The following is a 15,080-nucleotide window of genomic DNA, read 5'->3' on the forward strand; positions in this document are numbered from 1 at the left end:
CAAACAAAAAAAATATAGCTCCTGGAACAATATTTGATGAGTTATAGCTTGCTAGCACTTTCAATTATTGTCTGTGTGTGTTATATTTTCATCCTGGCGTTTCCATCTATTGACTTTGGTTTGGTACTGATTTTAGTTAAATGATTTGTAAATTGATCACATACAGGATAACTTGTTACATGTCATAACTATCGTTGGCAAGGGTACGGATTAACGAAGAAATCATGTATATTGCATCGTCCAGAAATTAAATCTCGAATCAAATGCCACAGGCCATAGTGCATTTGGATACTGCTTACTACACTTCCTGCAAATATGATAGATCCTGTGTTGAAATATGTATTAATGTATAGTTTTTTTTCCCTAGTGTTTATAGAATTAGAATTTGATTATTTTTTATAGATGCACTTTTAGTTTTGCGGAAATACTTGTGGATACATGCAAATTTTTGAGTTATTTTGGTGGATATACTTGTGAATTTATGGATGTTTGTTGTTTTGAGATGAATAATTTATGAACCTTATTAGTTTATTTTAAGTTTCAAAAATATATTTATATTGTGTAATTATTGTACCTAAATTTAATGTAGTGGAACGACAATTTTACTAATCGACAAGCAATCAATTAGTGAAATTGCCGAAGTATAAAATATTATTTTGCTTCGTCGATTAGTGAAATTGTCGAAGTAAAAGACTTTTTTCTATTTCGTCAATTACTATCATTGCCGAAGTATAAGCATATCTTTTACTTCGGAAATTTCATTAATCGACGAAGTACAAGCATATACTTCGAAAATTTATGAAATTAACGAAGTAAACGACTTTCTTTTACTTCGTTAATTAATGAAATTGCCGAAGTAAAAGATATGTTTTTATTTCGGCATCGGCCCAATCCTGAACCGGTTTTGGCTCCATGAACCAACCAAAGACTTCGGTAATTTTAGGGCTACGACTTCGGTTATAACGCGAAGTAAAACAGTACCTATTACTTCACGTGACACTATTTCGGTAATTATCTATCTACGACTTCAGTTAATAACCGAAGTCTTTTGCGACTTTTCTATTAGTGTCTTGACTCAACGTGATTTTCAAATGGGATTTCAATAATTGTAAATTGGAAAAGTATCTTTTCATTCCACAATTCTATTATCAATTCTCCCAATATTGCATAACCATTGTCCATTCGTGAGCAAGTGTATTCTCTATTAAAATTTTGTTTCATGGGGATATTACGTGTGATGAGACGAAAAAACTATTTACATCAGTATTTCGTATGGCTCGATCGATCTAAATATTTTTTCTCCTAAAAATGTTTTTATTTTAAAACCATTGACCCATTTTTCCAACATAATATACTTAGCTTGAATATTTTGTTTTCATCGAGCTAATTTGAAGATTCATGAATCATAACTAATTATAAATTCAAAGTCTAATTTGCACACAATGCGACTCATAAAAAGAAGAAATTACTATAGTCATTCGAACAACAATTGACCTAACCAGACTTGTAGAATAACTATTTACGTTGGCAAAGAAACATGTGTAACCTTTCCTCTAAAATCATCAACTGATCATCTTCCTTCAAAATCTTCAACAAAACACAAGCAAGTTCAACGTCTAGAGACATGTTTTTCGTCCCTTGCATCTTCTACGCATCAGCGCGTGAATCATGCTGCTCATCAAGATCTGTCCGAACAGTCTCATTACCAGTCAGATTGTCATGATCTTCATGAGAAACATCATCGATAGGTCCATCTAGTCATAAGATAGCCTCCGGAAGCCGAATCTTGGTAGTCTGAATCTTGGTAGCTTGTAAGAAGAGTTGTTGAGGAATATCCATTGCATGTAAGCTTGATCTTGGTTCGGGTTGGGACAACGTTAAAGATCCCGTCAGGGCTAACAATGGCTCATGTAGAAAGGTTTGTTTTTCGCTTCTTCGCTTCTTTCGCGTCGTCATTTCTTCTAGCAGAGCGTTACAAGTTTCGATTCCTGTTAGACATACAACATGGTTAAGGTAATATATCTATATATATCTACAACTATATATGTATATATGAGTAGTGCTTAGTTCATCCACCTGCTAGGTAAGCCCCATGCACGTAGCCACTAAACTTCTCGCTGGTGTGCTCGCCGGTGAAAAATATCCGACCCACCGGACACTGAAACATGCATGCATTACAAAATTAATGGATGTAGCTAGGAAAAACATACATGCATGCATGTCATCTTAAAACTTGGTAAGAAACCTTAATGTCGTCGACGAGTTGATTATGGACGTATATGGGGTAGTTACTATAGCTTCCTCTCTGGAAACGATTGTTCCACCAGCGTGGGACGAGTATGTCCGTCGCATCCGGAATGTCGGGGCCAAACATGTTTCTCAGCACTTCCATGGCCTCTTTCATCGTCTCGTGGTCGGATTGCGCTTCGATTCGTTTTGATTCTCCGTTTGTCAAAGTCACGACCAGGATGTTGCATCCCGGGTACGCATTCTCCATGTGCTGAATATGAAATTACTTGTTAAATATTATATTATATATATATAGGAAATAAAAATGCTGAATATATATAATTCGACAAATATATTTCGAGTTAAGTTGCTAAAGGGTAGGCTTTCCTCACAAAAGAAAAGATTATGTTTGTCATTTTCATCCTCTATTTTCAAATTTGAGATTTCGTCCATTATCCTTTTTTCCCCCCGATTTTAGTAATTTTTCTGTGACGTCTAACGTAACACCGACTTAGCAATATACATTCAAGAGAAAATGAGTTAAATTACTAAAAATTTTAAAATGCAAGAGCAGCATCAAAATTAGATAATATAACATACCAAAATCGTAAAAAGAGAAACCTACAAAACTGAAATTACAATTTCTCATTTTTAGTGTTTAGCTGACAGAGAAGCCGATCTTAAACAGACTAGCGAACTAATAATGATGATGATAATAATAATATACCTGCCAAAAAGTGTAGTAACCTCTTCGTTCGTGGGCATAGATAAAGAATTCTTTGCCAGGACCACAAGGCCAAAATTTGCTTGGAAATTTTAGGAACACCTTTGTGTACACCATAATGTCACAACTTGCGATGGCTTCAGTTTTCCATCTCTGTCACATTAAATTAATCATATTTATCTCAAAAAAAATTTATATACGAAAAAATAACACCATATAATTAAAAAAAATGAGACGAAAATTCAAATATGTGTGATATAAAAAAAAGGTAACTTAAAGTCAAACGTTATTTAACCGTAAATTTTACTGTACATCGTCATATTTTATATTGAAATTTAAGGTTGATTATTCTATCCTGAGATGTTTTAGTGAATATCTCACTTAAAAACAAATATAAACAAAGTGAGATGTTCGGTCCAATATTTCATGTGAAAAATAGATTGCAGAAATTTTCACCGCCTAAAATACCCTTGGTATAAACGTGTTGCAGCTGCCACCTATACAAACAAGGCAAAAACATAATTGAATTGCATTAAACAAACATTTTACCAATTGAAGAAAACATTATCTGGCGGACAACTGCTGACAGCCTTTTGTTTACGCATAAAAAAACCCCTGTGGATTCATTCAAGGACAGCCCACAGATACTAGCTACTTGGAAACCCAACATGAATATAATTTTATTTTTAGATTAGGTTGTCCAACCCAATTGGGAATTGGGACCATTAAGGTAAATTATTATAAATACAATATATATATATATATATGTGTGTGTGTATTTATAATGACAATTTATGGTTTCTCATATAACATGTTCAATGTATGTTAGTAAAGTCGTGAAATAAATGGTTTTAAAATATCATTTAATTAAAATAAAAAGATTTTCGGAATTGGCTCGTGTTGGTTTAGGGAAGAAGAGAATTAAGTGAGCTTACTGGTAGAGGTGGTGAGATTTTTATGAGATGACTTTGGAGAACACCAATGCTAACGGATAAGACAACGTAGTCGGCTTCGTAAACGGACCCATCCTCGGTCCTCAACACGACGCCGTTTCTTGAGTGTTGCAACTCTCCAACAACCTGGACCGAATTTCATGGGATCAAACCTTATTTCTTTTTATGTGTGTGTGTGTAATAAAATCATGGGCCTTGCGAGGCAACTAGAATATTGACGGGGAAAGAGTACTATTTTCTTGATTTTCACATCGAAAAAAATCAAAGAAAATAGTAGCATATTAAAACAAATTAGTAAAAAAGACAAGTTTTTAGATTTTGGAACAAATTCAAGAATTAATTAAGGAGAGCATGAAAGGGACTTGGCTGCCAGAATTATTATTATATATTATTTTGTTTTTCTTAAATGTTTGATGCGACGGCCTACCTAAGAAGCATCACTTTGCACAAAAGAAAATAAAAATAAAAAGAAAATAGTTCCTACTTCCATTTCCCGCCACATATTAATTAATGTTCCTTGTGAATTATTGAAAGGGATTTCTCTAAAATTTATTTTAACACGTTTTCTTTTCGATCCACCAATTTTACAAGGCACAAAATTTAACCAAATTGGAGATAATTTTTTTACAAACAATGTTTTCTAAAAGCTTCTCTTCAAGATATAGGCAAAGCTTTCTTTAATTACTTTTATTTATTATATAAGGAAAAAAACTACAAATCTAATTTCATAAATTATTTTTTCCCAATAATGTTATCAAAATAAAGAGAAACTAATTTTTGTGATCCACTTTTACATTGTTGTGTGTGTTAGTCGACATTTTTCGATACTCACTTATCAAATCATTTGACATAAAGTTGTAAACTAACCTTGTTGAGTTTTAACCGATCGTCCAAGATTTTACCCTCGGAGGTAAAAAGAAAGGTCTCCGCCATTTCATAAAGCAAGGACTCGTATCCTCTTTCATCTGCCACCAGAAATTCCCTCTCACCAAAATCTAGGAACGTCGATATTGGTTCCACCTCTATTATATTTTTTTTAAAGAAAGAAAACCCATAAATTAATTATCGGTAAATATTCACATTCTTTACTATTTAACTTCATCTAATTATCAAAATAGTAAAATAATAATAATAATAATAATAATAATAATAATAATAATAATAATAAAATATTAACCTGCCATTTCAAAGTCATGCAGAATGAAGTCAATGGCCAGCTCTATTGGAGTCTTTGGAACTCTGTCACATTACATTTTTTTTAAAATAATAAAAAATTAGACCAATTACCAATAATATATATATATATATATATATATATATATATAATCTCGAGGTGTCCGGTTTGGGCGAACGCGAACCGGACGAACCGAAGTCAAATAATCACGAGTTCAATAAAAAAAAATTCAAGTAAATGCATACGATGTTGTATCGTCGTAATGTTGATTGGCTTGTTCGTAGTTTAGTTTCTGAATTGCGGCTTCCACGGCCTTCCTGTATGAGTCTGCCGCAATAGAGCTTGGAAATATTTTCCCACTAAACAAATATATAAAAACATAAATTTAATAACTAAGGAATTGATTATCCTTAATGGGTGTCATTATGATCAAGAAAATAAATTGATTAATATCGGTAAATATATAAGGTATCAAAGATTAAGTAGTATTGTTACTTGTACTAGTGATATTAATTAACCTACTAGCTATATTAAGACCCCATTTAAAAATTTGATGATAGTTTAGGATTAAAAAAAATGTTGTGAAGAAAAGTGATATTCTATGTGCAACATGTACTATATTATCAAGTATGAAACTTCTAGAGTAAATAGTTTCCGTTTCTAAAACATTTATTTTTTTTGTCCAAAATATAGATCTCTAATTCGTTTGCTTATTAAAAATAAAATCTGATTAAATAAAAACTCGAACATAATATTATATTTTATGAATCGAAAATCTGAAGTCGATGTTGTTCGACATAGCTTCAATAAATCTTATACTTGTGTAATATGATGTAAATAACGTTAGCTAGATAAATTATATTAGGTATCATATGTACTAATTAACTGTGGAAAGATATATGTGTTTGATGTGTGTGCATGTATCGTGTGTCAAGGAATAGCAGTACATATGAAGTGGAATAGGGATAAATATAAACATGGGGTCACCACCAATTATATTAAATTAAAACTCATTTATTAAAGTTCGTGCATATATATATATATATATATATATATATGTATATGAAATGTTGGAAAATTCAGAAATTAAAATCATTATCAATCTCGAAATTTAGAAGTCGTGAATGTTAATATATATTTTTTATATTTTTAGAAAAAAAGGAGATAATTTCGTTTATCTAATTCGAAATTAATTTTATTTATGTATATATGCACCTCACCTGTTATCGTAGATATTGTATCGGGCGTTGCTGTAGTCGGAGAAGCAAGTGCGGAGGTTGTGCCGACGGGCGAGATCCCAGACGGGGTTGGAGTGTTTCCCGCCGACTCCGGCGATCCATCCGGCGCCGAGCTCCACCGTGACGCCGCCGAAGTCCTCCTTCTTCAGCCGGCCGCCTATGGTGTCCGACGCCTCCAGTATAACCACGTCCTCCACCCCATTCTCCGCCAGAAACTTCGCCGCCGTCATCCCTATATACACGTACGCACATGCAAATGATATCCAAGAAATTCAAGAATATAATTTCTGGGCATCCAAGGTCGAATTGAATTATAAATAAATATGTACCTGAAATTCCGGCTCCGACCACGATAACAGAGCATCGATTAGCGTTATCCATGGGTGGGTAATTATATTGACGGGGAGAGATTTGGGGTTGTTGATGGAAAGAAAATAATGGGCAGAGGCCATATATATATAGAGAGGAAGCCATGGCATTTCATGTATCTTCTTGGTTTTGGACTTTTTCCGACGTCTTTCCTTAATTTTATGCACTCATAAATTAAATAAATAAATAGATAGATAGGCACACTAATATTTGGAGGTGCCCTTTGTTTTAATTCATTAATTATTTATACTTGTGCCCACTGCACACATGTTGCGTGTTAGTTGGTTCATTGTGGGTGATTTATTTTTTAGAGTTGATGAAGATTTTATATTGAAAATATATATAATAATAGCTTACTCAATTAAGTATCGCGCGTCATATTGAATAGGGGTGGGATTCGGTCAAGACTTGTCTCATAACCTCCTTAGACGATTTCCGTCCCAATAGGAATTGAGAATTTTTTTTTCTCCTGATCCCGCATCCGAGAAGTGTCGGGACCCGAATGTTCGGGATTCCGAATCTCGTCGGATGGAAAGAGGGTAATCCCGAACAATATTTTTTATATTTTTTTTAAAAAAAATTATGAAGAAACTCAAATAATTTTTTAGTACATTACAAATAAATTAAAATTTCTTTGTATATAACCATTAAAAAACAAAAACATTTTCTTAGTACATTACAAATAAACTAAAACAACTACTTGCTTAATACAAAAAAAATATAATTATTCATAATAATAATAATAATAATGATTATAACTCAATGTTAATATTAAAAAATATAAATATAAATATAAAAAAATAATTATATCGTAGATAATTATAAAACATTAATATTGAAACATAAAATTATTAAAAAAATATTTTTTTAATTAAAAAAATATTATTAAAAAATATTATTTTTATATTCGGGTCGGGTCGGGTCGGGAATCCCGTCGGGAAAATTTGTCTATCCCGATCTCGATCCAGAAATTGATCGGGTCGAAAAAAATCCCCACCACTCGGGTCGAAAAAAGTTATGAACGGGAAAAATTCGGGACAAAAACGGGTTGGGAATCGGAAAGATTCGGGATTTATGAGAAATTTGTCAGCCCTTATTGAGAACACCCTGTGCAAAAGAGTGACTAAATGAAAAATTTTTAACATATTTAAAAATATATATAATAAATTAAGTGGGTCAATTTTTTATAATCGCATTTTTAAATGACTAAATGATTAATTGCCAATTTTTTAGCCTAGGAGGTTTAATGTGCTATTTAACTCAATTTTTGCCTATAAATATCATTTAAGCTCTCCATTTCAAGTAAGTGACTCTTTAATTTATAAAAGCTCTCTGCTCTCCTATTTTGTGTGTAAGTAATTGCTGATTTGAGCGTCGGAGGTTATCACCGGGTGACCACCCGTCGCCTATAACGTGTGTTCGTGAATCAGGTGACAACCCAAAAGGAGATCATACGACTTCTTCAGGTGACCAAAGGAGTAAGAGATCAGGAAATCGTTCCCCTTCTGCAGGTGACCGAGGAAGCAGGAGACCAAAAGAACGTACGACTTCCCAATTTATTTGCTGATTAGGGAGATAATTATTTTGTCCGCATCATGAATGAAAAAAGATTGTTTTAGAGTTGGAAAAAAGACTAGGGCAGAAAAGTTGTGCGCTCGAGCGCGTCTGCCGCTAATTTATAGAAGCAAGGCAGAGCACAGGTGCGCTCCAGCACGCGATTTTGCCACTCGAGCGCATTCCATGCCCAAACGAAGAGGCCAGGCAGAAACTGAAACGACCCTGACCTCTACTAAATAATAACTAAATAAAATGCGGGTTTTCGAAAATTTTTGGCATGACCCATCTATAAATATTCAAATCCACCTGTGACAGACAACAATTTAAAATGCAAATAACAACACTAAATAACTAGACCGATACCGGAGATAAGATTTGACATTTCGAACATCAAGAATTAAGCAATTACATATATACATGCCCACCAATAAATCTATAAATCCTTACAATATTAATTATCCAATAAACAAAATGAAAGACTTAAAGTGCTAAAATAATCTCTTGCGGAAGACTGGCATGGTCAGAGGGATGTGCCGTGCCTGCATCGCAGCCCATTCCATAGTCTTTCCCATCGGTCTCAATGAAACACTCCTCACCTGAAAACAATGAGTGTGGTGAGTCTAAAAGACTCAGTAAGAATAGGGGGGGGGGGGGGGCATAACGAGTACTACGTAAATACAAGCACACGCAGATTAAATATAGCTTGATAATTAAATTCTTTGTGCCCTTAATTTGAATAAAATGTACTTCTTAAATGAGAGAACATGAATATAACATATGCATGGCTAAGTCATTAATAATCAATGAAACTGCATAAACTGTATCTGATTCTGTAACTGTAACTGTGAACTTAGATCTTTGATTGTGACTCTGTGATTTCGATCATGATCATGGCTATAGTGCACAATGCCGCAAGGAGGTCGAGATGAAACCCAACCCGATCTTGCCCTATATTGGTAAGGGAGACCAGAATAGCTCTGGCCCCACACGAACACATGCTAAGGTAAGGAAACCCATAATGATTTGGTAAGGGAGCTCAAAGCGTCTTTCAGCCCCACACGAACACATGAATATGTAGTCACAACATCTCACTTCATTCAAAATATACTTCTTTCCTTTATTGAATATGAGACTTAGCATGCATATGTAAATATGACGTACATGTAAATATTTGAACGATAATCATGCAAATGACTCACACATGGATGATCGCGATGGTGATTTAGGAGACAAACCAAAGGATGGGTAAACTAAATCATAATGTAGTGCTTAGGATAAATTCGAGCGGTTCGTCCATAAAATTGTTAACTTTCTCGATTCTTAATAAAAAAGGATTACGCTTGAACCCACGACTCCATAACACTTAGAACTAAATATAGAAGTCATCCTCGAATTATTATTCTTATCCAATCATTTTATAAAAATCCAATTCCGGGCAGCAACCTATGACTTCAAAATTCTGCACACATTCATTCAAAAATCTAGAACATCACAAAAACTTAACCGAATTAATTCCCGCTTGAATCAACATTACTTTGACATCTAAAACAAGTTCCAGATCCGAGCCCATAACAAAATACCAACTTTAGCCCTGCCTTAGACATATATTTCCAGATAGCCACCTCTTTATATTTCAAAATCTGCACTTAACCATTCGAGCACCTAGAACTCGACCAAGACTTAACCGAATTAATTCCCGCCTTCTCCTTTGTATACCTAACATCCTAGGCTAGTTTACGACCCAAGCTAATGGCCAAAACCTGGTTTGAACTCAACCCTAACTACAAGTTTCCGGGCAGCACATACACTTACAAAAATTCTACTCAGATATTGCCTTTTACCCTCAACCAAAATCTTAGCTATGTGACTCCCAAGTATTAAGCCTCTAAGCTAGGGTCAAGACCAGAACTTAGGTTCATTTACAACACCTAGAACCCGCCCATAACATGCTTAAACTCAGCTACAACATAGAAGCCTCACAACACCTAAAACCGAGCCCAACCATCCTCCTTCCTCAAATGCGCCTCAACTCCTTCTCACAAGCTAACTTCATGACATCCTAAACGTACCATGTGAACTAAATATCATCCATGGTAGCTCTAAATCACTATCCAAGTACCACCGACAGTCACACATAGAACTTTCAAATCAACAAGCTGGAAGAAGTTGGGAATTTTCGAAAATAACTCAAGGTATCAAAACAATAACCATTTCAAAATTCATACTCATTTCAATACTCAATAATAAGCATAATAGGATAATTTCTTAAACCCAAACAATGAAAATATCCTCATGGCCGAAATCTGGCAGAAACAGGGCACCATATTCATTTTCTTCGAAAACATGTAATGCATAGATACCAATCAATCACACGAAATATATAATCTACAAGGTGAGAAAATGAATCCATATTCTTGCCTAGCTAATAAAATAAAACAACGAAAGAAGTGGGAGTTGTTGTGGCGGATCGAAGGGAAGAACTGGCGCTGCTCGAGCTGGGAACCAAGCTCAAGGAAGGAGCTGCAGCAGCGAATGGCTCACCTGGGCGATGCCTCGTCGGAAAAATAAGAAGAAAAATAAAAGAGTAGGCGGCGAGCTATGGAGGAGAAGGTGAGATCGGTGGCTGCAAGAGCGTGAAAGAAAAGGGGGAGCAATGTCGTGAAGGTGAGTGTGTGTTAGGCATGAGTATGTGTGTGTTATTTTAGGGTTTAGGTTTATGTATTAAAATTGAGTGTGTGTAGGTGATAGGAAAAAGCGCTACACATTTTTAAGAGATGCTACTCCAACTTAGCAACTTAGGAATTAAAAATCAACGCTTTAAATATTTTGATGTCGCAGCGATAAATAAAATATTTAAACAATAAACAGAGCAATTAAAATAATTTAAACAAACTAGACTAACGTTTAAAAGCAAATTTAAATAAATACACAAGCGAAAATAAAAATCTTTAAAATGACTTGGACAATTAACAAGGATTTAAATAAGCAAGCTAAAAATTTAAAATAATTTAAAATAATTTAAAATAACTACCTGCTAAACTTAGGCTATTAAAAATAAATAATTTAGACACTCAAAAATATTTAAACAAATAAGCTAAACAGTTAAAATCATTTAAAATAATAAATTAGACAATTATTAAAATCATTTAAATATGCAAGCTTAAACCTTTAAAATATTAAAATAATTTAAATAGCACAATAAAAATCATTTAGACAAATAAACTTAAACAATTAAAAACATTAATTAAATAGTTAGTACAATAAAATTTTTTTGAATAATAATAAAATATTTTATTAACACATAATTCACATAAAGAATTTAAATCAATTAAACCTAAAAATAATAATCTTAATATTTATTAAATTAATGCATGCGATTTAGTAGATTGGATTTTAGGCGTCACAATTCCTTCCCCCCTTAAATGGAATTTCGTCCTCGAAATTCAGGACTTACTAACTAGATTCGAATACCTTAGACCAGATCATCACTAACTAATCTTACCTAGTACCTCCACGAGTCAACGCTAATAAGTTTTTGTTGCGCACACTGATACTTATCATCGCCTACAAAGCTAGGAGCTAACTAACTCACACTGCAAAGTAAATTTGCAAGTTCCTATTTATCCCCAAATGTTTGGAGTCTAAGAGAAAATTTCTAGTCATTGTTCCCATGTGCCTGTGAGAGCTTTTAATTTGTCACCAAAACTCCTAAAATATCTAATTCCTGACTTATCTCGATAACCTTAAATCCTGGATCGCAACTACATTCAATAAATATCCGCAAAACCAATAAATAATTTATGTCGACCTTACTTCTAACTTAAAAGCTTCCTAACAACGAAACTATGTTTAATGTCTATTTACCGATTAAGCTTAACACATATGATCTAGAACTCGAACTCTTAAGAAATTCACCTGCTCAGAAAATTTTAGCAACTAACACCAAACCTTTCTAAATAGGATAGCCAAGGGACTATACAATTCCATTTCGATAAAACTCAAGATATGAGATGGATTTGACAAAAACTCCCCAACAATTCTATACATCATGCCCAACCGATAAAACAAATTACTTATATCCTCAACAATCGTATAAGTTTCAACAACGAGTTAATTCTCTTACATTCCCAAATCGTTAATATTACGGAGCATTGATATCTTCAAGAACAACTTAATATCCAATTTGAAATTCTAAAGGTCTACACCACTTATTAGCAATGCTACGCTTAATGATCCTGGACTATGCCCAATCCCAGATGCAACGACTAAGAAATCCATAATTACACTTTAATTCAAAATATACTACGAGCTATTATCCACTTATTGGATTAGATGGTTCTCTAAGTACCAAACAATTCCTACATATCGACTAAAGACATATTTCGATCCCTAGTTTGACTTGGCAGCAAGTCTGAAAATCCAAAAAAAAAAATTCCCAAATTATTTTATGTACAACCTAAATTCATATTTTTAGAACTTAGTACCCAATTAGGCACCTCGAAGAGTTTGTAATTCGATTGAAAATGTTTTCTCATTGTTCCTCAAGTACCTTAGCATTTCACCTGTAACTAAATCTACACCTTATCCAGAAAACTTCCTAAATATTAAATTCGTCATTCTGTACCCATAGTTGGTGCGTTAGTCTAACCGGTTGATATTCACAAAATCTTAGAATACAAATATAATGTACCTAAAAGTATCTAGGGACAACTCTATTTCCTATCTCGTAATTGACCAGTCATTCAGCTTACCAAAATAAACTGTTTACTCTTAACGATCTTATTAGAAATGGAACAACTCATTCAACTAATTCACTAACTAGAAATCCTCTCGCTAGAACTAGTTATAACTAGTAGTTGACATTCCTCAGATCACAACAATAACTTAGGATTTTATCTAGTACTAATACTAAATTCCCATAGTCTAAACACTTTCTATGAGGTTACGAGCCAATTCTCCACACAAGAAATCAAAATGATAATTGAAATTATGATTCACCCATATTCTCATCATGATGGATCTTGAAAGGAAACAAACATACAAGTAATGCTGCTTAATACGAAAATAATGCAAGCATTACAAACAAACGAGTTGAAAAATAAAAATCTAGATAAGTGAAAACAACTCAATCATAATTCAACTCTGGGAGTAAATGAATAATAATGGAGGCTCCATGAATAATGCATATGAGCCAACAAGATACAAATCTCGTGATCATTCATCTATGGTTAATGAAATCATGCTCAAACAATTAAAGCACAATCAAGGAAATCAGTGTGACTTCAGTCGAGAGGAGTCCACACAAGTCGATAACCAGGGAAAACAACGGTCCTAAGACATATTCAGATGTCAACCACAACATGAATAGATCACCAAAAAGTAAGACAAAGTGGATCTTACTCACATCAACATGTGGCTCTAGAACAGAAGAAAATAATTTCAAGAAGTGCGAAATATAAACAATATTTTATTAAAAAGTTCAATCAATGCTAAATTAGCTGAATACAACGTTGACTAATGTCATACAAATTCATGAATGAACAATGGATGTGCAAAAAAATTTCAGATACTCGAAGGTATATGTTGCAATGGATATAAGCACAATTGAAAAAAATGAGGAAATAATGATCGGAATAATAGTTCACAAAATTGATAGGCTCATAATAACCGACTCACTATTTCCAAAAATCATATTTGCCCGAATAACAAAAGAAAAACTCAAACTATCCAAAATTAAACCAAGTTCGTATCCCAAGTCTTCACATGAGTTTCGATTCATAAACTTAACTGACAAAACTTACATCTATCAATTTCTAAGCAACTATTCACTTAGTTCTATTCGATCAAATTCCTTCCATAAGAGAACAAATTACAACAAGAACACATCAATTAATATCTCCTAATGCGCAAATATAGTATTTTCCAACAAACTCCTACAATCTCATAAAATTATTGGCACTACCTAATAACTCAAACATCCACGTAATTCCTAAAACTGGAAGGAATATTGGTACACCAACTCTGTTTAACTTGGAACCGCATGCTATAAAAATAAACAGTCAAATGGTACACTTTAAACTATTAAAGGAAATTTTTAAGCAAAAGAATAAACACCGAGCTACGGACTTAAGGGAATTTAATAGCTAGTTTTGAAAATATTTTAAGAGAAGATGACATAAAAACATTCAAAGTATTAATTCAAGTGCGACTAACATATAAAATTCCTTAAAACTTATAGACTTTGAGGCGATATTTCTCGAGTTTCTTGCAATCGGCAGTAGGCACAACCCAACCAGAACCATGCTCTGATACCAACTGAAATGACCCTGACCTGTACTAAATAATAACTAAATAAAATGCGGGTTTTCAAAAATTTTTGGCATGACCCATCTATAAATATTCAAACCCATCTGTCACATACAACAATTTAAAATGTAAACAACAACACTAAATAACTAGACCGAGATCGAAGATAAGATTCGACATTTCGAACATCAAGGATTAAGCAATTACATATATACATGCCCACCAATAAATCTATAAATCCTTACAATATCAATTATCCAATCAACAAAATGAAAGACTTAAAGTGCTAAAATAATCTCTTGCGGAAGACTGGCATGGTCAGAGGGATGTGTCGTGCCTGCATCGCAGTCCACTCGATAGTCTTTCCCCTCGGTCTCAATGAAATACTCCTCACCAGAAAACAATGAGTGTAGTGAGTCTTAAAGAATCAGCAAGAATATGGGGGGGGGGGGGGATAACGAGTACTACGTAAATATAAGCACACGCAGATTAAAAATAGCTTGATAATAAAATACTTTGTGCCCTTAATT

At 33.6% G+C, this 15,080-nt stretch overlaps 1 protein-coding gene across 1 annotated transcript; it reads right to left on the reverse strand.

Annotated features, from left to right (window-relative positions):
* Positions 1-1,397: 1,397 nt before the first annotated feature.
* LOC140863850 (polyamine oxidase 1) lies at positions 1,398-6,857 on the reverse strand. Its single transcript, XM_073267597.1, has 10 exons — positions 6,648-6,857; positions 6,301-6,550; positions 5,326-5,439; positions 5,084-5,145; positions 4,774-4,928; positions 3,889-4,032; positions 2,957-3,106; positions 2,246-2,500; positions 2,077-2,158; positions 1,398-1,988 (listed from the first exon to the last, which is right to left on the reverse strand). Exons 1-10 carry the CDS (start codon positions 6,790-6,792, stop codon positions 1,759-1,761), a joined length of 1,587 nt encoding a protein of 528 aa, XP_073123698.1. The 5' UTR covers positions 6,793-6,857; the 3' UTR covers positions 1,398-1,758.
* Positions 6,858-15,080: the final 8,223 nt, after the last annotated feature.

This window comes from Henckelia pumila, chromosome 4 (genome assembly GCF_033568475.1).
Source record: "Henckelia pumila isolate YLH828 chromosome 4, ASM3356847v2, whole genome shotgun sequence".
Classification (NCBI taxonomy): Eukaryota; Viridiplantae; Streptophyta; class Magnoliopsida; order Lamiales; family Gesneriaceae; genus Henckelia; species Henckelia pumila.